The 24,742-nt window shown below is 39.2% G+C and overlaps 1 protein-coding gene across 5 annotated transcripts in view; it reads right to left on the bottom strand.

The window, feature by feature from the left end:
• Positions 1-269: 269 nt before the first annotated feature.
• LYPD6 (LY6/PLAUR domain containing 6) overlaps positions 270-24,742 on the bottom strand; it is a 121,081-nt gene continuing 96,608 nt past the window's right edge. For all 5 annotated transcript variants that reach the window (XM_087435177.1, XM_087435179.1, XM_087435178.1 and 2 more), the window contains 3 exons: positions 23,865-23,963; positions 4,557-4,687; positions 270-3,228 (listed from right to left, as the gene is read on the bottom strand). In XM_087435177.1, coding sequence (XP_087291303.1) covers positions 3,061-3,228; positions 4,557-4,687; positions 23,865-23,963 — 398 coding nt within the window. In that variant the 3' untranslated portion in view covers positions 270-3,060. The remainder of the gene's footprint in view (positions 3,229-4,556; positions 4,688-23,864; positions 23,964-24,742) is intronic.

The raw sequence follows: 24,742 nt of genomic DNA, 5'->3' as shown, positions 1-24,742 counted from the left end.
AGAAAATGTTCTAGCAAAACTGCATACCTGATTGAAATGTCTAGTAAACTTTCCTTCTTTGATTTTCTGCAGCACTTACTGTCTCCATGAATCATTTGGCATGGGTGAACTGTCCCGTATCTTTTCATGCATATATTTCTTGTCTGTACAACTAGAAAGTGAACTTGTGGAAGGAAGTTTCCTGAGATGCTAAGCCTAGTGCTTTGGACATAACTGGATGCCTTAATCATTGACTGACATGTGCATTTGCAGGGAGGAGGCTGGTGAGATACACTTAAAATCTTTATTCACTGATTTACAAAATGTACAATATTTACAAAATTTAGGCATTAATCCCATATTGACATGGATGCTGTGAGGAGTCTAAAAATAAATAAGTGGCACATAGGTTAATATACACATCACGGCTCTTTGCACTTCAAGCCACGTCACCAATGGTGGGATGTAATGGAAAGTTTAATGTGGTAGAAAAGTCAGATAGAGACCAGCACTGGGCCTTCCACCTGAATGGCCCTTCCTTGGCTCCTTGAGGCTGCGGATGCTGAACAAACCACTTTCTTTCAAGACAATGAAACACTAGTCATTCTGACAGGCACACGGGGTGCACATACCACATCTGCGTGGAGTGTGCAGTGACCCCTTGGGTGGCAGATGAGTCCACACCATTGCAGACCTGGTCCCTGCACACCAGCCAGGGAGGCTTTAGAGTAGTTATTTTTTCATTAAGAACCATCATTTGGACTTTGTCTCTTACGCAAATCGCATGCAGGACTTGGAAGGTGTCAGTGGAGAGTGACCATGCACAAAAACGGTACTTGTAGATATGTACAACACCAAATTTTCATTGTCTTATAGCATCTTTTGATGTAGGATTAACCTGTCTCCTCTTTTAGCAAGAGGAATGAATGAGGAAGCCATACCTCCACCCCACAAAGAAAAAACACCATCTGGGGACACATGAAAACGGCATCCTGCAGAGGCAGGACTAGACAAACTCCACATGATAAGATGGACAAATTCCCATGGTCAGGCTTGGAAGTTTTCCTAGAGGTGGTAATTCTACCTTCCCTTCCTCTTCACCTCATCCTATATAACCTAAATCGGAAGGAAAAGGCTTCACTTTACCGAGCTTCTTAGAGCCTCAGTACCTTCATCTGTATACTAGTGATATTCTTTACAGGGTGCCTGCAGGGATTATATGACCTAACTTACGTAAAGTGCTTAGCCGAGTGCCTGGCACATAGGAGGTGCTTAATAAATGTCTTGCTTTCTCTCTCACTACTTCCCCCACTCCAATTATAAGCAACATATTGATAAGCCTACCAAACTCTGATTTAAGGCCATTTGATGCAATTTGGATTATTTTGTAGCAGAGTTACCACTGTCAGTTCATATTTGATCCCTGAAGGGGTCTCATTTTATGAGCCAGAGACATTTTCCTGTGCAGGGCAGATGGACCCTGACAACATTCTCCTCTTTATCAGCAATGGCTCCATCACATTTCATGCAAATATGCCCCATAACCTCGCAGAGAAACTCACAGCAGTGATGGTCACCCCCCGAAATCTGCTGGGACAACACCACTGAGGCAACCATAAGCAAAAACCTTGAGGCCAACACATTACTCTTGCTCACAACATAAGTTAACTTTTTCCAACACTGGTGCAAGTATTACAGATAACTTTCAACAAACATATATTACAAGCTCTACCACTGTTGAAAAATAAGTATTCTAATTTGATCATTTTGTTCAGAATAAAGAATTTTTTACAATATATTTTAGTTACGCCATACAAAAATAAATATTGTATAAATGGTTTACAAGGAGGAAGAAAAAATTGTAACTTGGGGTGCCCAAAATATAGGAAGAATGGTGAAAATTCTACTATCTACTTCAAAAGCAATCACCTAAAAGAATAAAAACTTCCCACTAGGTCTCCTTACTAGTCTCACCATCACTCCACTGGTCCACTTACTTCTCATCCTAGGATATTATGTCTTCTTTCCCTATCAATCTTGAGACAACCTAACGCAGAATCTTCCCCCTAAAGTCACTGGGGATTTGAAAGAGGAGGAACAGGTGGGCTCTTGGCAGTATGAATTGCAGATGGAAGACCTGGCTAAGCTACTTACTGCGCCCTCACAATGAACTAGGATCAACCTGCACACATCTCTTTCCTTTCATTCTGAAACCCAATTGGTCGAGATTAGTTATGCCTGAAAAGAACCCCACAACTGAAGAAAATAACCCCAGTCTGCTTTGGGACTCTTTGGACACACACCGGTCCAGGTAAAATCCAGGATCTCACGGAGCACAGTTAGGTGCCAAATCAAGGCCAATCTCACCAACTATATGAAGAGATAAGCAGCTAGTTTATGGATGCTAGCTCCATTAAGTTGGGAAAAATCCTTCTCCGGCCACCCCTCCCCCCCATACAACAAACTTTTATGATTGCCTTTTTATGTCCCACACAGAGCAGAGGGAATATGATACCCACTACCGCGAGAAGAATGTTGGGAAAATTCAATTGGACAATTGTTTACTACTTTTTCAGGGACTCAGAATATCTCAGGAAATAGTCCATTCATTTTGGAAGCAAAATCTAAAATTCTAAAGCTATTAAGGAATTCATGATTATATTTAAACCAGTGGTCCGTTACCTTTCTCTTGAAAAACACAAATCTACGCATATCTATGTAACATATTGCCTAACATCTCAGAGGGTCCCAGGACCTCCTGTGGCTCATGCATGTATTCCAAATTAAGAGCCCCAGAGCTCAATAAATGCAGAACTATTTCCCAGAGTGAAAACAAAGGTTTGTGGTATACAACTCAGAGTCTGTTTTAGGGGGAGGTTGGCTGCAATGAGGTCTTGGACTTGAAATGACTACACTGAAGCAATGCTTGTTCCTCATGATAAGTGGAAATGCTTGGCTGTGAAGACATCTGTGAGTGGTGTGATTTCACATGTGTAACTATTGGCAGGCCAATGACTCATGCATGACTATGGACCATCGAGATCCCCAGGGATCACTACTACACATGACGCCTTTGAGCTGCTATAATGTGAGTCCCAACCACACCCACAAGCAGGACACTATCACTGACATGCAGTGTGGGTGCCCATTTGTCTGATTTATGGGTGACGTTGTGGCAAATGTGGCTTCAGTTTCATTTCGGGGGAGCGGCAAGTTACAGATATTTCCTTCACAACAGGAAGTGCAGACCTGAAAGAAAGGAAGAAAAAAAAGGTGATGAGCAGCTGGCAAGTCTTGGAAGGAGGCAGGAATTTCTGAAGGAACTGTCTCCCTCACAGCAAGACTCAAATGAGAAGTACCTGTTCTACAAAAGCGACACCAACCCTGCATTTAAGGAGGTGAGATGGAATTTCATCTGGAAGCAATGTGGTCAAAATGAGACCCCCCTGGACTAAGCTTCAAGGGACACGGGTTCTGCTTTTGACATCCCACCATGTGGTTAATACAGTTTTCCAACCTTTCTAGGTCTCAGCTATTCCATCTGTGAAATGAGGATTATAATACCTTACCTTTCTTCAAAGAGGCTCTTTCCAACTACTCGAGGAAGCTGTTAAGAGGATAAACTTTCACTTGCCAAGTTTTCATACAGAAAGCGAAATGGCAACAACCCAGCTAATTTAAACTTAAATATTTACTGTCATTAGAACTATCTGCAAAATTATCTCCGTTCTTGTGGACGAGTTAAAGTTTGAAGGGTTTTCATTCTAGAGCAATTACTCTTACTCTATACTGTTTTATTCATGGATCACAAGAAAGACAGAAACACAAAGGATTATTGACAGATATTATTTTAGGCGGTGGCTACATGAAGTACAGATCGGCAGCTTCTGCATCAACTGGGAGCTCATTAGAAATGCAGAACCTCAAACCTCACCCCAAACTTAGGAATTAGAATCTGCATTTTAACAAGATCCCCCCTTTCTCTGCTTCTTTATATTCTTCTTCAAGGCTGCCCTCGAAGTTCCGTTTACACTGAGTGCTTCTATACAGGCACCAGATGGAGTTTAAGGGAAGCAAACCCACAAGGAGATGGTACTCTCCTCACCTACTCAAATGACTCAGGAGCCAAGAGACACCTTCCCCAAGTCAGCATCCCAATAAAGACACGAGCTTCACTTTACCGACAGTTATCAAAGCTAAATTGCCACGGCCATCCCCCGCTGAATGAATTGTTGGTACATCTGCAATGCTTTACCATGAGAACATAACTGGTCCCTTGCTCCTCTTCCTTCTGGTAGATCTATTACTTTCTTCTGAGTGAGGAAAGGGCTTATTATAATTTTCAATACCTTCTTGGTGTTGTGTTTACATAATTTATAATAGTTGTCCTATGCCCTGCTATAAATTTTTATTCTTTTAGAGTAAACAGGAAAGGAAGCATCTTCTCATAATGGTATAAAGACAGTCAAAAGCCAGCCTACATGGGGGAGTAAGAATTTGCTCATGAGCACTGGCAGGCGTCAGAAGCGGAGGAAGGCTGACTATGTTGTACTGGTCACTTGCTTTGTTGCCCAGACCTTGTGGCCTTCATGCTCGGAGTCTCTGCAGCCAGTGGACAAGCAATCTTCCAGTGGAACGCAGCGTTTGGTGACAGAGATGCTGTTTCCTGTGACTTCCATTGTGTGCTGAGTGTAGCAGTATCTGGTCTCTGTCAACAGATAAAATGTTTTAATTGAGATGGGAAATGTTAGCCCAATCTGCCTGAAGGGGAAACAACAGGAGTGTCAACATCACAGTGCTGAAAAGATCAAACAGCACACGGGATGTACACTGTGTTGAGTTCATGTTCAATCCCAAAGATATCCTTGGAGAGATCCACTTCACCATGGCAGGAGGAGGGCCTCTGTAGAACATTGGTCTCTCTCCCTGTCCTAATCCCCATAAACCAAGATACAGTGGTATCACTCTTTTTGCCTTTCAACATATTTTGCCACTGTATTGATTTTTATGTTTAGGGGAGGAGAGGTTTGGAGGGATAACTTAGTATGTGAGAGTCCTAGCAATTTTCAGGTGAGGAGGTGACAAAGTTGGAAGAACACAGGGTTAAAAGAAAAGAAGTTAGCGTGGGAGATCAAGATTTGGCCACCCTGAAATATATCTCTTTACCTTGATTGTTTTCTCTGAGGGACATTTGACCTCCCCCACTAACTGCCTAAAGAATTTGACATGGTGGCTCCTTCCTGGAACAGATCTTCTATCATTATGGCTGTAATGATAATGTAAAATAAATGTTACAATGGGAGGGGCACCAAGCCCCTTTTATCAAAAAACTCTATCTCTCCCTGACCACATTATCTATAGGTGACCCTGAAAAGAATTGTCTTCTTGCCCTCTGAAGTCCCAGACCACTACCCACCCCCAAAAGCTTTCTCGCCTTTAGCTACAATATTTAAGGAAGCAGCTTAGACAGAGGGACGAGTTGCTCATTTCTGAGTTTCTCCCATGTATACATATTATTAAACTTGGTATTATTTTCTCCTGCTAACCTGTCTTGTTGATTATTTGGCCAGCCATAAGAACCTTAAGGGAAAGGGCAGAGGGGGATTCTCCCTCTCTCCTCACATTAGGCAGGTAACAATGACCTTCAAGGAGATAAAAGACTATAGCAGAGGCTAGTGTGTGTGTGTGTGTGTGTGTGTGTGTGTGTGTTGGAAACAGCTATTCCCAAGTAAGGGCAGAACAATTAAAAATCGATTCATTTTATCTGGAGAAAATGACTTTATCCAAAAGAAAGAACTTCTTGTCAATGAGCACAGCTGGTTCCTAGAATTCATTACAGAAGAAAAATAACCCAATAATGAATGTGTTCCAAAATTGAGGAGCATCATCTCTCCCGAGCATGATTTCAGTGTCTTTCTAGGATGGCAGATGAAGATCAGGATGTGAGTTTCTAGGGTCCATATAAGTCTTAGGAATCTGAAAGGGTGAGTTTTCTTTCAAAATTCCACAGAGAATTTTTTTATTTGTAACTTAAAGACTAAAGAAAAATGGCTTTGTCAATGTAATTCTTTAAGGCCTCAAGGTGGTGTTCAGCTTTCTAAGCTTGGGATTTAGGAGAATGTTCCTGTTCCACTTTCAGATTGAAAAAGAAAATGAATAATTCTTAAGAAATGTCACTGAGCTGTTTTTCATCCATATCTTGGACTCAATTTTGTATGCTTTACAGATTCTGGATATTTAGCGGCTAATATGGAATTATGACCTTCTATGATATTATTTATTAGGCAATAAAAACTCCCCCCACCAGATTCTGTCATAATTTTGGCAGCTTTTAACCAAAGTACTAACGTCCAAAGAAAAAGGCTTAAGAATTTTAGGCTCCGAGACTGGGCTAATACAGACCACATCGACATATCTAGGGAGTCATGAAAATTCAGGAGTTTTAATAATCTTCCTAGACACCCCCCCACCTGACAGGAACCCGAGTGGCCTCTGACTGAGTCTTGCTAAAGGCAGCGACTTTTCCGTGGTTGCACTACTGGTGGGTGTACCTGGGCTGAGTCTGTGTCAATGCCCTCTCCCAAATGCTGTCTCTACACTACACTCCGACCAGAATTTTGTCAGTTGGGGTCAGAACAAGGCAGTCCTTAGCTCACTCAGGATCCTAGAGAGCTCTTTGGGAGTGGGGTGAGTAAGGTCACCCTATGCGCTCACAAGAAAAGTTGAAAGTTTTGCACCTGGCAACGATTCTCCAAAAGCTCTAAAATACTTTAAAATTGGAGTGATTGTTTTTCTGATGAAGAGGAGGTGGCAGCTCTCCTCTGATTTTTTTACTTTTTTAAGCCTTTGGCAGGTTTTAACAAATGGAGGTTAGTGCCTAGAGATATTTACCACATCTCTGTAGAGGAATGGTTTACTTTTTTAGTATCAGACTCAGACGTTTATGGCCATGATAGGTACACCATTTCCACCCCCCTCCCAACTTCAGATGCTCAAGAAAGCAATAAAAACAGGAATGTCCTTATCTCCTGTCTCCTCTTGATGCAGACGACCAGGAGCAGCTGCCTGAGGCTTTATTGCTCCAAATGTAAATCTAAGCAGATAAGATCATACGTTTATGGAATAAGTAAACCATTACATGGTTTCAGTTTTGGAAATTAGGTTTGTCCCCCAAGTATTGAATTCTCTTGTTTTAAGTAAGCCTTAAAATAACAATTGCTGAACTTGATACAACTACTTTGTGTTTGTAGTTTTATGTCCATAACAAACTCTTTTAATTTATTAATTGGAAGCTTATTCCATTGAATGAAAGTAGAGACAACTATGAACCTTGTTTTTAGGAAAATAGGCATAAGCCCAGTACCTAATAAGTCAATTCTTGCCACTCTAGGGGGAGAAGGGCGATCACTGATGAGGCTGGATAAGAATTTTTTCTTACACTTCACAAAGTCCAATCCATAAACAAAGATATATTGAGAATACCCCATTACTTCCAGCAGTAGAGACCTCAGATCTGAAGCATCAATCCCTTAAAAGGATCCATTCCACTTCTCATCTTACAAAGCTCCTAGGTGAGTTATGAAATGTTAATGTGGAAAAAGGTTCTGTGGTTAAATAAGTTTTGAAAATGCTCAAAGTTGAACAGGTTTCTTTAGTGCACAACTCATGAGAGCCTTGAATTTGTATTGTGATCGCCAAGGGGGTGGGGGCAAGCAGGCAGAACGAGGTGGACCACAGGTGGCTTATCACTGGACTGTAGAATTGATAAACCTGAGTTTCAGCCACAGAACCTTGCTCTCCATGCATTTTGAATAATCCTTGGGTTAATGAGGTTATATGAGAATCAAGCCTGCTGATAACTTCACACTAAAAGGATTTCAAAGGCTTTTATCGAAAAGATAAAAGATGGATTTGAATTTCTACCAGGTTAGTTTCGGCCTCTAAAATCTCATATTCTGCAACTGCATGGTATTCCCAGAGGTTGTGAAACAAAAGTCTTTTACTATGAGATTCACAGGCATTCAACTAAAATCAGAACTAAGAGAGTTTAATTGACTATTGGAAAATACAAAATATAATTTTCATGAAATTCACACACACACACACACACACACACACACACAGAAATATCATAACCTAGTTCTGAAATCAAAAAAAGGTTCAAAGCTGTAAATTTCCATTTACCCACCAATATTTATTTTCCAATAACAGAAACTATATTTAAACAAAATATACATAAAATGATTTGAATTAAAAATGACCAACTCTCTGAAAAAGGCTTTCTCGACACTCAGTTATTCTCTGTGGTCCCACTAGTTTTGGTTTCTTTACAAACACTTATAATGATTAAAATGATGCTAAAGAACAATTTACCAGGTGCAAGAAAAGTAATGGAAGGAAAATAACTTTAATCATAAGATTACAGATTATATTGAAAAATAAAAGACTAGTGGCAACTGCCAGCACACTGTCTGTCTGATTCCTTACTGTGCGCTCAGCCCTTCACATCCTGCCATGCTCCTTCCAGGTCATCCTCTGCAATGACTGTTTGCCTAAGTGTCCATTCGATGCCCTTCTGATGTCTGATCCTGCAAGATTCCTTTGCAGCTCTGGGCTCTACTACATATAACCTTCTCTGTGGGATTCTCCACCCTGGACTTCAGAATTTCGTCTTCTGTATCTCTGGTCTCTTCTCTTCAACACTTTCCCTAACCTGAATGTCGATATTCTCCCATGTTCTGTTCTTGAATCTCTTCTCACTCAAGTGACCTCATCCAACCTCCAATGAAATATCTTCAGTCTGATTCTCTCTGCTGAACTACAGAACCCAATTTCCAACGGTCTCCTGGACATTGCCAGCAGCACCCTGAGGATACCTCATGTGTCTCAAACCAATCACATTACCTCCCTCTCCCTCCCATCTGTTTATCTTCCTGTGTTTCTATCTCAGGAAGGGATATCTGAGATGTGGCACCTCCGTCTTCAACTAGAAACTTCAGAATCAGCTGAGACTTCTCTTCCCAAGCTGAGTGTCTCCAAGTCCTCTGAAATGTCTCCATTATCCATCTAATCTTTTCTCTTCCATTTTCCATTTCCTCACTGCAGGACCTCATCATTTCCTGTCTTCTTTGTCTCTGACCTCTCTGCTTTCTAATGCAGGTGCCCACAACCACCAGATAGATGACTGAAACCAAAGTCAGATGATGCCACTCACTCACTGTCTATGAAAGCATGAATAACACCGAACTGCATACTGCTAGGTTTATTTGGCCTACCAGAGTGGCCAATAGGTGATCCGTTGTTTTCTCTCTGCCCCTGAAGCTGTTTGTCAAGAGAATGGGAGTAACAGTGCTTCCCTGCTGGAAGCATCAATAACATTTATAACTCAAAGCTTGGCATTTGAAACTCAGCACTTATTATTACTCAAGGTTCTCCTTGATCTAGGTCCCAGACTACCTCATCATTGCCTACTAGACACCTTGAGACACCATGTCACAACTTCTGACCATTCTTTACAACAAAAAATATTTTCCTATCTTCTGCTCCTAGAAACTTGATATTCTTCAAGGCTCAATCCAAATGTGATAAATTTTGTGAAACCTTCGATTTTCCTCCCAACAAGGTTCACGGCCCTTCTTAGCTTCCTAATTTGTATTTCCTTCTAGATCAGGGTTGCTCAACCTTGGCACAATTGGCATATATCTTTTATTAGTTGATTTTGTTTGTTTTTTAATTAAAATTTTTATCTTGAGAAAATTATAGATTCACATGCATTTGTAAGAAATAAGACAGAAAAATCCCATGTATCCTTTACCCAGCTTCCCCAAATGGTAACATATTGCAAAACTCTAGTACAATATCACAATCAGGATATTGACATTTTATGCTCACATCCTCTTCCCTCCTGCCCCCACTCCCTCCTTAACCCTTAAGATAACCATTAATCTGTGCACCATTTCTATAATTTTGTCATGTCAAGGATGTTATATAAATGGAATCATATAGTATGTAAACTTTTGGGATTGCTCATTTTCACTCAGCCTAATTCACCTGCGAGTTATCCAGGTTGTTATGTGCATCAACAGTTTGTAAATTTTTACTGCTGAGGAGTATTCCATGGTATGGAGGTACCATAGCTGGTTTAATCATTCACCCACTGAAAGGATATCTAGGTTGGAAATATTATTAATAAAGCTGCTATCAACATTTGTATAGAGGTTTTTGTGTGAACATGTTTTCATTTCTCTGGGATAAATGCTCAGAATTGGAATTACTGGGTTATATGGTAGTGGCATCTTTAGTTGTTTAAGAAACCGTCATGCTGTTTTCCAGAGTAGCTGTATCATTTCACACTCCCACCAGCAATGTATCAGTAATCTGGTTTTTCCTAATTCTTACCAACATTTGGTGGTGTTGCTGGTGTTGCTATTTCTTATTTTAGCCATTCTGATAGATGTATAGTGACATCTCATGTTTTTAAATTTGCATTTTTCTAATGGCTAACGATGGTGAATATCTTTTCATGTACTTATTTGCCATCAATTTATCTTCTTTGGTGAAGTATGTTTGTTTTTTTGCCCTTTTCCTAATTTTTTTTTTTTTTTACTGTTCAGTTTTGAGAATTCTTTATATATTTTAGATATGAGGCCTTTGTCAGATATGTGATTTGCAAATATTCTCTCTCAGTTTGTAGTTCGTGTTTTCATTCTCTCAACAAGGTCTTATGCAGCACAAAAGTTATTAATTTTGATGAAGTCCAATTTATCAGTTTTTCCTTTTATGCATCGTGCTTTTTATATCAAGCCTAAGAACTCTTGGTTTAGCCCTAGATCCCAAAGATTTTCTCCTGTTTTTTTCTAAATCTTACATAGTTTTGTATGTAACATTGAAGGCTGTGATTCATTTTGAGTTAACTTTTGAAAAAGGCGTAAGACTTAGGTCAAGGTTCATTTTTTTCCCCTGGATGTCCAATTTCTCTAGCACCATTTGTTGAAAAGGCTATCTGTCCTCGTTGGATTGCGTTTGTGTCCTTGTCAAAAATAAATCGGGCATATTTTTGAGGATCTCTTTTTGAGTTCTCTATTCTGTATACTACTGATTTATGTTTCTATCTCTTTGCTAATACCAGTCTTGTCTCCTGTAGCCATATGATAAATCTTGGAAAAGAGCAGACTGATTCCTCCCACTTTATTCCTCTTTTTTCAAAATTGTTTCGGCTATTCTAGTTTCTCACCTTTCCATATGAATTGTACAATAATCTTGTCTATATCTACAAACAATCTTGCTGAGACTTTGACAGGAATTGTGTTAAACCTGTATATCAATTTGGAGAGAACTCACATCTTTACTACATTGAGTCTTTCAATTCATGAACATGGTAAATCTCTCCAATTATTAGGTTTTCTCTGATTTCTTTTATTAGCATTTGTAGTTTTCAGCATATAAGTCCTGTACATGTTTTGCTAGATTTACTTATAAGTATTTAATTTTTCTGAACAATTATAAATGGTATTATATTTTAACTTCAGGGCACCAGGTTAATTGATAATATATATATAAATACAATTGAGTTTTGTGAGTTTATCTTAATATCTTGTGACCTTGCTGAACTTATTAGTTTTAGGAGTTTTTTGTAGATTTGTTGGGATTTTCTACATAGAAAATCATGTCATCTGTAATAAAGGGCAGTTTTATTTCATTGTTTCCAGTCTGTATGCCTTTTATTTCCTTTTCTTGCTTTATTGCACTGGGTAGAACTTTCAGCACTACATTGGCTTAGAGTGGCCAAAGTGACATCCTTGCCTGGTTCTCTAACTTAAAAGGAAAGCATTCAGTTTTTCACTATTAAGTATGATGTTAGGTATAGGTTTTTCATTGTTCTCTGTAAAGTTGAGGAAGTTCTTCTCTATTCCTATTTTGCTGAGAGTTTTTAATCAGGAATGGTGTTGAATTTTGCCAAATGCTTTTTCTGAATCAGTTGATAAGAACATATGATTTTTCATCTTTAATATTGTGGATTACATTGATTGATTTTCAAATATTGAACAGGCCTTGCATCCCTAGAATAAGCCCCACTTTGTGCATGATTATTTTTATATATTGCTGAATTCTATTTTATAATATTTTATTAAGGATGTTTGTGATTGTAGGGTTTTTTCTATACTGTCTTTGTCTGGTTTTGGATTCAAATAATTTCAGATTCATAAAACGAACTGAAAAATGTTCCCTTCTCTTCTATTTTCTGGAAGAGATTGTGTAGAACTGGTGTTAATTCTTCTTTAAAAATTGGATAGAATTCTCCAGTGAAATCATCTGGGCCTGGTAATTTCTTTTTTGGGAGATTTTAAATTACAAATCTAATTTTCTTAATAGTTATAGGGCTATTCAAATTTATCTACTTAATGTTGGCTGAATTTTGGTAGTCTGTGTTTTTTGAGGTATGGTCCATTTCATCTAGGTTGTCAAACTTATGTTTGTAGAGTTATTCATAGTATTCCTTTATTACCCTCTCTATTTTTTTCCTATTGATTTTTACACTTATCTTTATTTCCTTCCTTCTGCTTAGTTTAGTTGTATTTATTTCAGATGTTCTTTTTACTAAAAACTTAGAAAAAAGTTAAATTATTAGGGATTATTGGATTATTAGGGAGCTTAGATTATTGATTTACCTCTTTTCTAATGTGTGCAAATGTGTGCATTTAGTGCTGTAAGTTTCTCTCTCAGCATGGCTTTCACTGTCTCCCACAAATTTTGATATGTTGTACTCTCATTTTCATTCAGTTCACTGTCTTTTTATATTTCCATAAAGACTTCATCTTTGATTCATAGATTATTTAAGTGTGTTGTTTAGTTTCCAAGTGTTTGATCCTCTTCCTGTTATCTTTCTGTTTTTGATTTCTAGTTTGATCCCATTGTGTCAGAGAGCACACTCTGTATGATTTCAATTTTTAAAACTTTGTTGAGGTTTGAGGTTTGCTTTATGGCCCAAGATGTGGTTTATCTTGGCATATGTTCCATGGACACTTGAAAAGAACATGTATTCTGCTGTCATTGGGTGGAGTATTCTATAAATGTCGATTAGATCTTGTTGGTTGATTATATCGTTGAGTTCTTTTATCTCCTTGCTGGTTTTCTGTCTAGTTGTCTAATTGTTGAGAGAGTTTTGCTGAAACCTCCAACTAAAATTGCAGATTTATCTGTTTCTCCTTTCATTTTTATCATTCTGTTTCACATATTTTTCAGCTCTGTTACTTGGTGCATACACATTTAAGATTGCTATGTCTTCTTGGTGGATTGATCCTTTTATCATTATATAATGTTCCTCTCTGCCTCTAGTAATTTTTTTTATTATGAAGTCTTTTGATGAATGTTTACAAGATATATTTTTTCCATCCTTTTTACTTTCAATTTGCCTATACCATTACATTTGAAGTGAGTTTCTTGCAGATAGCATATAGTTGGGTCATGTGTTTTAATATACTCTGCCAATCCATTTCTTTTAATTTTATGTTTAATGTAATTATTTATATGGTAAGGCTTAATTCTACCATTTTAATTTTTGTTTTCTGTTTTTTCTGTTTTTTTGCCTGTTTTCTTTTTCTTGCATTCCTGTGGGTTACTTGAATATCTCTTAGAATTCCATTTTGATTTATCTGTAGTGTTTTTGCGTGTATCTCCTTGTAAGAATTCTTTCAGTGGTTGCTCTGGGTATTAAATTATATGCATAACTTATCATGCTCTGTTGAAATCATCATTTTATCAGTTCAAGGCAAGTGTAGAAATCTTACCTCTCTTTATGCCCTATTACCCTCTCTTGTTTATAATAATGTTATTTTAAATAATCCCCTATATACATTTAGAACCATATGACACAGCATTATAATTTTTGCTTCAACCATCAAACGTAGTTTAGAAAACTCAAGAGGAGAAGGACAGCAGTATCATATTGTAAAAGACATATTTTTGCTTACTGTGTTCTTTTTTCCTTTCTGATGTTCCAAGATTCCTTCTTTTATCATTTCTTTTCTGCATAGAGAACTTACTTTAGCCATTCTTTCAGGGTAGGTCTGCTGGTGACAAATTCTCTTAGTTTTCTTTCACCCAAGAATGTCTTAATTTCCCCCTTCATTCCTAAAGGATATTTTCCCTGGATATGGGATTCTACATTGACTTTTTTTCCTCCAACACCTGAAAAATGTGCCATTTCCTTCTCTCCTCCATGGTTTCTGATAAGAACTTTTCTGTCATTCAAATAATTTTTCTCTTATAAGCTGTTTTTTCTCTCGTTTCAATATTTTTTCTTTGTTTTTAGTTTCAGAAGTTTGACTATTATGTGTCTTTGTGTCGATTTCTTTAGTTAGTTTTATCCTCTTTGGGGTTCACACAGCTTCTTGAATCTGCAGGATTTTATCTTTTGCCAAATTTGGAAAGTTTCATCCATAGTATCTTTGAGTACTTATTTCAGCTCTGCCTTCTTTCTACTCTTGAGACTCTGATGACACTATATTAAATCTTTTGTTATATTCCTATGGATCCCTGAGGCTCTGTTCATTTTTTTTTTGTCTATTTTCTCTCTGTTTTTCAGATTTGGTAATTTCTATTGTTCTACCTTCCACTTCACTGATTCTTTCCTCCATCTCTTCCGTTCTGCTATAGAGCACATCTATTGAGTTTTTATTTCAGTTACTGTATTTTACAGTTCTGAAATTTCTATATGGTTCTTCTTATATTTTCTATTTCTTTGCTGAGACTTTATTGTTTCATTTGTTTCAAGTGTATTTGTAATTACTTGTTGAAACATTTTTATATGGTTGCTTTAAATCCTTGTTAGGTAATTCTAGCATCTTTGTTATCTCAGTGTTGGTATCTATTAATTGCCATTTTTCATTTGGTTTGAGAGCTTCCTAGTATGACAAATGATTTTTGATTTAACCTGGACATTTTGGTATTATGTTATAGCATTCTGGATCTTATTTAAACTTTCTGTTTTAGCTGACTTCCTCTGACACAGCCCCAGCAGGGGAAGGAGGGGGTGTTGTCTCATTACTGCTAGGTTGAGGTAGAAGTCCAGGTTCCCTGGTCTGTCTCCTTTCACACCTGAGAGGGATCTCCTCATTACTTCTGGGTGGAGGCAGGATTTCCAGCTCCCCACTAGGTCTCCTATGATACCTTCCTGGCTGAGAGTGTTAGAAACTCTTTGTTAATGATCCCCACATGGCCTCTACTGATACCACAAGAGATGTGTGTGGCCCCATCACCACTGGGCACTGGTGAAGTTCTGACTTCACGGGGCCTCCTCCAACACCACCCCAGTAGCAACGGGAGAAAGTACCTAATTATTGCTGGATAAGGGTAGAAGTCCATGCCCCCAACATGGTCTCTACTGACACCTTTGGGGCAGGCTTCATTACCTCCAAGAGGGGAAAAAAAGTCTCTCCTATTCATCCTTCTCTGACACCATCCCAGGGGAGGTCGGTGTGTTCTATTACAGACTGTTGAGGGTAGAAGTCTAGGCTCTCTATTAAGCTTTTGCTGGCATGGGTGGGACTACAATTTTTTTCTGTGGTGTTTGGCTGGAGTTGGGTGCTTATTGTCTAAAAGTTTTCTATCTTTCTAGGCTGCACCCTTCTTGGTCTTTTGGCTACAGAAGAGCAAACTTTTGTTGGAGTTTATTTTGTTGGTGCCTGTGGCATTTCCGGGTTGCCAGTGTCTTCATCTCCAAGTCTGGAATATCTGAAGCAAAAGGAAAACCCAGAGAACTCACCACTGTATCATTCCTTGGATCTTGAGGTCCTTAGCTGATCTGGCCTTTTTCTCTCCATCCTTCAGAGTCTTTTTTTTTTTTTATTTTAATCTACATAATGTTCAGGATTTTCAGTGGCACTTAGCAGGAAGAATAGAAAAGTACATCTACTTCATCATTCCAGAAGCCCTCCGCACTTCTGACGTTTTGGGCTAGATAATTCTGTTTTCCAGGACTGATCCATGCAATGAAGGATATTTAGCAGCATTTGTGGTCTCTTCCCACTAGACGCCAGTAACACCCCCAATTGTGACAATGAAAAATGTCCCCAGACGTCTCCTGGGGGAAAAAAATCACTCTCAGTTAAGATCTACTGTTCTAGATTATAATCCTCTTGAGAATAAGGTCCATTCTTGTTCATGTCTGCCTTCTCCTCAGTATATAGCACAGGGCTTTGCACAATATAGCAGGCACTTAATGTATTAAGAACAGAGATGGGTAGGTGGGAAGGATTCATTTATCTGAGCTCTTCAACTCAAAGTTGAACCAAATTAAAACATTTTAATTTAGTTCTATGATATCTATAACATCTCTTCCATTTCTGTATTTTGAATGGTCTCATCAAATTGGAAAGTGAAATACTACTATATTTCAACCAGAAGTGCAACTTTCACACAGTATAACTACTTTGGAAAATTGTTTGCCAGGATCTACTAAATATAAACCTACACATATTCTACAGCAATTCTACCCCTAAATATATATCCAACAGAAACTATCAGTACTAGAATGTTCATAGAAGAACTACTTATACAAAAAAACCCTGGAAACTACAAAAATGCCCAATTGTAGAATGAATAAATAAATTATGGCATATATTCACATAGCAATGAGAAAGAATGGACTACAAGTAGATCTAACAAAATGGATACATCTCCCATAACACTGAGTGAAAGAAGTCAGATACAAAATAGTATATACTGTATGATTCCATTTCTATTAAGAGTCCAAAAAGAGATGAAACTAATCTATGCTATTGGAAATCACAAGGATAATCATATTAGTTGGCTAGGGCTGCCTTAACAAAGTAGCACAGACTGTGTGACTTAAACAGCAAAAAAATTTTTTTTCACAGTTCTGGAGGCTGAAGTCCAAAATCAAGGTGTCAGCAGGGTTAATTTCTTCTGAGGACTCTCCTTGGCTTACAGATGGACATGTTCTCCCTGTATCTTTACATGGTCTTTCCTCTGTGCATGTCTGTGTCCTAATCTCCCCTTCTCATAAGGACACCAGTCATATTGGATTACAGCCCACTCTAGTGACATAATTTAACCTGAATTATCTCTTTAAAGCCCCTATCTTCACGTACAGTCATATTTGGTGATACTGAGGTTAGGACTTCAACATATGAATTTGGGGTAGGGGCGACACAATTCAGTCCATAACAAGGTAGGGACAGTGACTAAAAACAGACACGTGAGAAGCTTCTGGGCTGCTGAAAATGGTCAATTTCTTAATCTGAGTACTGCTTACACAGTATGCTCAATTTGTGAAAATTCATCACGCTGTTCACTATTCTGTATGTATATCTCAATTATAAGTTCAGTTAAATGAAAGTGAAAGAAAAAAGAATCCAAGGTGAAAGAAAATAGACTTATGAAAAGGATGAACTACAAAATGAGTTGCAGATAAGCTGAATTATTTAAAGTGTACCCTAATTAGGAATTATCACATGGTCTCTGGTATCCAGGCATCAGACTAATCTCTTGGCTTTCCTAGTCCTATCAATTACTCTCCACAGACCCCTAAAAAAGATACTTTTTTTTTCTTGCCCCAAGTAAGAAATTCCTCAATGCAGATATTAAAAATAAATACTTATCATCCTGATTGAGTCATAACTGCTCTCTTTTATCCTGCAGTCAGCACCTCTTGAGGAAATTGCTAAACAGATACTTCCCTCTTAAAAAAAAAAAAATCATGCACACCTCTTAAGGACAGGTGACACACTTGAGAAATCTCTCTTTTAAAGCAAATCACTGAAATTCAGAAAGTAAAATGCTTATCACCAGGCAAAGGCCAAAAAGGTGGTTGGGAAAGTATGGAAACATAGTGAGTGTAAACTGGACTTTACAGTGGACAGCAGTTACAAGCGAAAAGGCAAAAGCATCAGATGGATGCTTGCTAACTGAGGCAACTGTGTTAAGAGAAAATACTTGGACAAATACACTGTGAATTGGAGTAGGTTAGATGCTCTTGGGGTACAAAAAAAGTCTTGTTTAGGCTGATAGGTACTCTTGGTACTTTTGGTTAAAAAATTGCTGGAAAAATTCTATATTAAAGAGTAAATCTGAGAATTACAATGCCAGCTGAGATGGACTAGCTTGTACCTTCTTACCAAGAAACAGTAGAATAAAATTAAAATAGCCGGATAAAATAAAAATAACAACAAAAATCTGTGTGAAAGCATAGGCGAGCTACCATGGCAGATAGGATTTGCAAAGCAAGATACCAGCAAAAAGAACAGTGCCCTGAGTTGAGCCCAACATTCTCTACCTGTTCTCCCCTCAAGGCACTTGTTGATTCAAAAGCTGCACAGGTGAGAGGCTCAGAGCCAAGCAGAAAGCCCTGCTAAGGGGCAGAGAAGCTGAGCAGAGCTGCTGTCAGTCTCTAGGGAACTGAGAGGCACAAAGAGGAATTCAGAGCTCGCAGAGCAGCCGGGAGAGGAGGGAAGTACACAGAAGCGAGGCTGACAGTCTCAGGATAGAATTCTAGGCTGGCAGTTATTTACTTTCAGCGCTTTAAAAACGTCATGCCATTAACTTCTAGCTTCTATTGTTTCTGTCAATACTAAGTGTTGACAAGGTTGTGCAGTAACTGGCACTCTCAGGCACTGCTGGGGAGAGTGTACATTGGCACAGCAACTCTGGAAAACAGGTAGGCAGGATCCGGTAAAGCCAAAACGTACATGCCACACGTCTGGCAACCCCGCTCCCTGGGATAGACCTAGCATACATACGCGGACCAAAAGACATGCACAAGGATGCTCACAGCATTCAAAATCTGGAAACAATCCAAATGTTCATCAACAGTGGAATGGATGAATTTTAGTACATTCACATAATGGTCTACTATACATCTGTGAGAAAGAATGACTTTGCTGCTCACAAAGACGTGGCTGAATTTCACACATAGAATGTGGGAAAGAAAGGCGTACCCTCTATATGGTTCCATGTATATAAAACTCAATGACACTAGTCACAATTGTCTTACCTTTGGGAGGTGGGGTGTAATGACTGGGGGACCCCAGTGGCTTTCTGGGGTTCTATGGCCTAACATGGATGACAGACACAAAGCATGTACACTTTGTGAAAATTCAACAAGCTGTGCACTCATGATGTGTTCATGTTCTGGTATGTATGATAAACTTTAACAAACTTTACTTTAAAAAAGGAGGAAGTCTAAGACTTCCACTTAGCAATATCATCTGACACCATCTCATTTCACAGCAGCTAGAAGCGTTGAATGACATATAACCAAAACCTTTTGTAAATGTACAAATGAACTCTCCAGAAAGTAAGGGAAATCCCAGGGGTCGACACTGAGTAAGGTATTGATTTCTTTACCCTGGGAAGGTGGTGTTAATAGATAAACTATAAGAAGATGCAAGGCTTTGGGTCCTTATGGGGTTTAGAGCTAGAGCAGGGACCCCCGTACAGTGGCAGAAACCTTGGAGGGCTATATCCTAAGGGTAAGATTGCCTTAAAGAGAAAAAAAATCCAGCTTTAGGTAAAGTAAAACAAAAAGGTTGTCTGTCTCAGCCTGGGCTCTGTCTGAAAAAAAGTCAACAATAAAGAAGTGTTTCTGACAATTTGTAACCATGGGGCTTGTCTTCAGTTGAGCTGGGGATCACATTTATATTCCGTGCTTACACCAGATAACGCTATAGAAAGAGCCGGGACATGCTCAGCTTTTTCTTCACTTGCACAGAAAAACAGTGAGCAACACAGAAGCTGGAACCAAAAGGATACGTGTTCCTCTATCTCAAGATTTCTCTTGGTCTGATTTTATATCAGCAATAATTTTTGAATGAAGATTTTGCCTCAGAGGGAGGCATCTGCACTTCATAATTAAGAAGGAACATAAAATCCTTGGCGGCTCAGGTATCCTCCACAGAACAAGCCTTTTAAAAAACTGTAATGTTTTTGACTTGACATTTAATTCCATAGACTCTTAATAAACACTTACACAGTCCCTCTCTCAAGGAGCTCTTCATCTCACAGCAGAGAAAAGTCACAGGCAAAACCACATGGATCTGAGCACGTGACACTTAACTCTTGTTTTCCTTCACCAGTTCCTTCAACTGGTCTCTCATATAACATACTTTCAAGATCCTTTCCCATTCTGGTTCACAAAGTCAAGAAAATTACACAGGTTTATAAAAAGTGGTTGATGAAATTAAGGATATTGCAAAGGAAGTGCTCAGGGACCAAAGATTAAAGGGAAGCCAGCAAGTGAAGCAGAGTCCATTACGGAGGGCATTGTAAATTCTCATTTCTAGGGAGAGAGTATGGTACCATGACTCTGTCAGCACCAGAGGCAATAACAATGTAATAGAGGAGAAAGTACTCACATAACACACATTTTGAAAGTGAGAGTGACAGGGAACCCGAGTTAGCTAGAGGTGGCTGGCTAATGCCCCCCCTGCCCCTCAGAGCAATTCTAGTTAGGGCAAGGCTTTCTTGATGCTTCTTTGACCAAATGATGATTCACAACAAGGCTGTTGAACCTGTAAGCAAGCTTAGCCTCAGCCACTAAGATACACTGAGTCTCTGTGCACATCCACACGACTGAGATTAGCTTTCAAAAATACTTGAAATACAAGCAATCCCCTAAGCAATTTGGGATGTGAGCTTATTCCACAGAGACAAGATTAAACACACACATGAAATGATTTTTTCACTTTCGACAAGTTATTTTCACATCATGTGATAATTAAAACCAAGTTAAACATGTCACAAAATAAACAAACAAAAAACCAGGAATGTCCCAGAAAGCCAGGATGTCTTTCCATAGCAGGTACTGAGCTGCCCTTACTAAGCCTGTTGGTAATCCTATACCTGCTTCAAACAAATAATCAACAGAAAAAACAAATCTAGGGTTAGTCAGTAGTTTTCAGTAGTTAGACACATTTTATATTTTAACCTAATAATGTTGGCATTATTTTCTTTGTTAGAAACATCTGGAGAAACCTAGAGCAAAGGTGAGATGGCTCATGGGAAATGTGGCTGGTCAGGAAGACAGCTGAGGGAGACCTCACCTTGTCTTGCTCTAGTCCTCACTCCTTACCTGATGTCTGAGACCCCGTAAAACAACCTGGCTCCACTATCCTGCCCCTACTGTTATCCGACATAAACTAGTTGCTTCAACTAGTTCCGGTCTCTCCTGGTCCACTGAGCACACTTGGGGAAGCCTGTCTCCACGCCTTTGCTCTGAGTGACTTCCTGGAAGACACGCCCTCTTCAACCTTCCACCCCCACTGCCCACTTGTTGGGCTGCTGCTATCTTCCCAGCCCATGACGCTGTCACTGGCCACCTCAGCCCCCAAGTAGCAATTCTTCCCTTAAAGTCCCACAGCATTTAATGCCATATTTCATTTGGCACTTGCCTTTGTCCTGCTATTTCTGACACTTGATATGTTCAGATCTTATCTCCCCAGCTAAACTGCCTGCTCATTGAAAGAAGAAACCAGATTCTGATCTTTCACTGCATAATCCCCCAAAGGGCCTGGCATTGTTGTTCTGTGTGTGAACCTCAGGGCATCACTTTCCATTTATCCCTAAAAATTTAAGGACAAAAAGGTAAAAGTGGGAGGAAAATAAAAGGGAACAGGAGAAATTGTGTAACGACCTCTGATACTTCAGGTATCTGTACTTTAGAAGGATAATTTTGACCTTGAAAGAAAGGATCAAGATGGAACTTCCACAAAAAAAAAAAAAGAAGATGGAACTTCTTTTCCTGAGAGGAATTCAAGCAGAGTGCTATTGATCTCTGTTTTCTCTTTGTGACAGGGACATACCTGTGCACCAGCAGACTTGGACTGGGCATCTAAGAATTATGGCCCAAAGCCCAAGAGAGCACCAGTTTACAACCCCTGCTTTTCCTCTGCATCATCTCTGCTAGGGCAATACTGAGAGAAGCACTGTTGTGTTTTCTGTATAGGAGCTCTGGCCAGTGGCAACAGTATCAAAAGCTAATATGTCAGCTTTGTCCCAGCAGGAACCAGCGCAAAAGTTATTGGCTACACAAGCAAATCATCCTGTTTTTGTCCAGAATCACTGTTTACAGGGGTTTTCAAATTTTGCTGCATATTAGAACTACCTGGGGAGCTTTTAAAAATCCTTATGCCCAGCTGTACCCCATACCATTTAAATACGAATCTCCGGGAATGGACCCAGGCATCAGATGTTTTAAAATTTTACCCTGTGATTTCAACGTGCCATGAAGTTTGAGAAGCAGTGATTTAACCAGGTCCATCAGCAATCTACCCAACCGTTCATTCTGCAGTGGTGATGTTAGAAAACTCCGGCTCATTCCAAAATGAGCATGCGACTGCAGAAGGCAATGTGGGCAAGACTCATCTTTGATTACTTGGATGGCTGGATATCCAGCTTGTGACTAAGCCAATCTTCAGTGTCTCCATATTTTTCTCTTGCCTGTGGTCTTTCCCATTAGCGTCTCTACCTCAAAGTAAACGAGAGGAATCTAGCAATGACAACACTACATTTCGCTTTCTATTAGTGGGGAGAGGAGCTTCCAGTGGTTCTTGCCTGTGACAGTTCATTAGATCACCTGGGATATTTAAACACATCCATGCAGGGCCCACATCTCAGAGATGTGGGCTCAATTTGTGTGGAGCTGTGGTTCTTAACATGTGGTCTCCAGACCAGCAGCATCTGCGTCACCTGGGAATGCTTCAGAAATGCAAATTCTTAGGCTCCATCTCAGACTTACTGAATCAGAAACTTCGAAGGAGGGAGGGCAGAGGGAGGCAGAAATCTGTGTTTTAATAAGCCCTCCAAGGAATGATGATCATGCTGAAGTCTGAGTACCACTGGTTTAGGCAGGCACGGGTTCCAGTGATTCTGAAAAGACCCACAGATGTTCCTACTGGGCAACCTAGGTGGGGACTCATAGGGTTAAACAGTACTGGCTTAGGTGGTGACATTTGTTTCTTAATTGCAGTTTCCACACTCTCCCAATGTCCAATCCTCCAGGAGAGACAAAGCGCCTTTCACTGGGGTGAGTATGAGAGCTCTTGCATTCTGTTGAAAAAAAATACATTCGGTGTTGGTGTGTTCAGTCATTTTAACAACTGAATTAGATCAGCAGCAAAGCCCATCTAACTACTCGCTCAAACATTTGTCAATAAAATGACCCATCCAAATCATCTCCCCATTAAATGAATAGACTTTCCTCCAAAAATAAAACAGCCAATTAACAGTGACTCCATAGCCAAATATAACCATCTTTTTAATTCAACAGGATAAAAGAGATATGAATATGAATACGAGGCATCTCCTTCATTTTGAAATGGGCCTTTGGGTCAAAATTTCGTGCTTTGATTGGGCATCCATCTCATCCTTCAAAGAGAACTTAATAGTTTAAAAAGCTCAGGGTTTTTATTTGTGCAGTGATGACATTCAGAATTCTAGCTTTCATGCAGTCTCAGGATAGAAGCCTCTGGCAAGCTATGTAATAAATAGAATCTTTATATGAACATCGATTCATACTTTACATAAAGGAAGTTACTGTGCAGTGACTAAAGCTTCCAAGAGTGGATTACAGGCTGGCTGTTCTCTTCTTGTCCTGCATTTGGCTGGGCCTGGGGGTGGGAAGTATCCCTCAGCTCTTTTGGAGCTCCAACAAAGCTTCACGAGAAAGGGGGCAATCCTATGGGTCAGTTTATATCTCTGAGTCTCTGATGATAAGTTACTGGTGTAGTATGAAAGATCTACTATTAGCCTTAGACAAGAGAAGCGGCTGAGATGGCAAGCATGCCTCTCTCTCTACACGCATCAAAGTCAACAGGGCTGTTCACTCATGGACAGCTCTGGGGACCCCAATCTGTCTACTGAGAGTTTACCTCGAGGACAGTAGATGTCTGGAGCCCATCGGTTGCACTCATAATTGTCTGCTGCCTTTTCACAGGTGAAACACTTAAATCCACCAGGATATGGTGTGGCTACAAAAAAGATCAAGAGAAAAGACTGTTTTAGACTGAGCACAGAATCTTGCATTGTGAAGTTAGACATTTTCATTTTTTAAAAAGGATTCTCAAAACAGCCTGGCAGTTTCTTAAAAAACTAAACATGCAACTACTATATGACTCAGCAATTGTACTCTTGGGCATTTATCCCTAAGAAATGAAAAGTTACATTTGCACAAAAATCTGTATGTAAATGTTTACAGCAACTTTATTCATAATAGCCAAAACTAGAAGCAACCCAGATATCCTTCAATGGGTGGATGGTTAAACAAACTGTGCTATATCCATACTATGAAATAACAGTCAGCAATAAAAATGAACTATTAATACATTCAATAACCTGGATGAATTTCCAGGGAATTATGCTGAGTGAAAAAAGTCAATCCCAAAAGGTTATATACTATATGATTCCATTTATGTAACATTTTTTAAATGAGAAAATTTTAGAAATGGGGAAAAGATTAGTGGTTGCCAGGGGTTAGGGATGGGAGTCGTAGCAGGGAGGGTTAGAGTGAGGTGGGTGTGAGGCCGACAGGAGGAGTCCTTGTGCGATTAAAACTGTTCAGTATCTTGACTTGCTGGTGAAGACACAAACGTACACATTCGATAAAATCATGAAGAACTAAATACACACACACACACAAACACACGCACAAATGAACACAAATAAAACTAAGGAGGTCTTAATAAGACCAGTGGATTGATGTATAATGTCAATAACCTGGTTGTGATATTATTCTACAGTTTTCCAAAAT

The sequence above is a fragment of the Ceratotherium simum genome, chromosome 9 (genome assembly GCF_057802395.1).
Source record: "Ceratotherium simum simum isolate JZ-2026a chromosome 9, ASM5780239v1, whole genome shotgun sequence".
NCBI lineage: Eukaryota > Metazoa > Chordata > Mammalia > Perissodactyla > Rhinocerotidae > Ceratotherium > Ceratotherium simum.
This window is presented reverse-complemented; position numbering and strand designations above follow the sequence as displayed.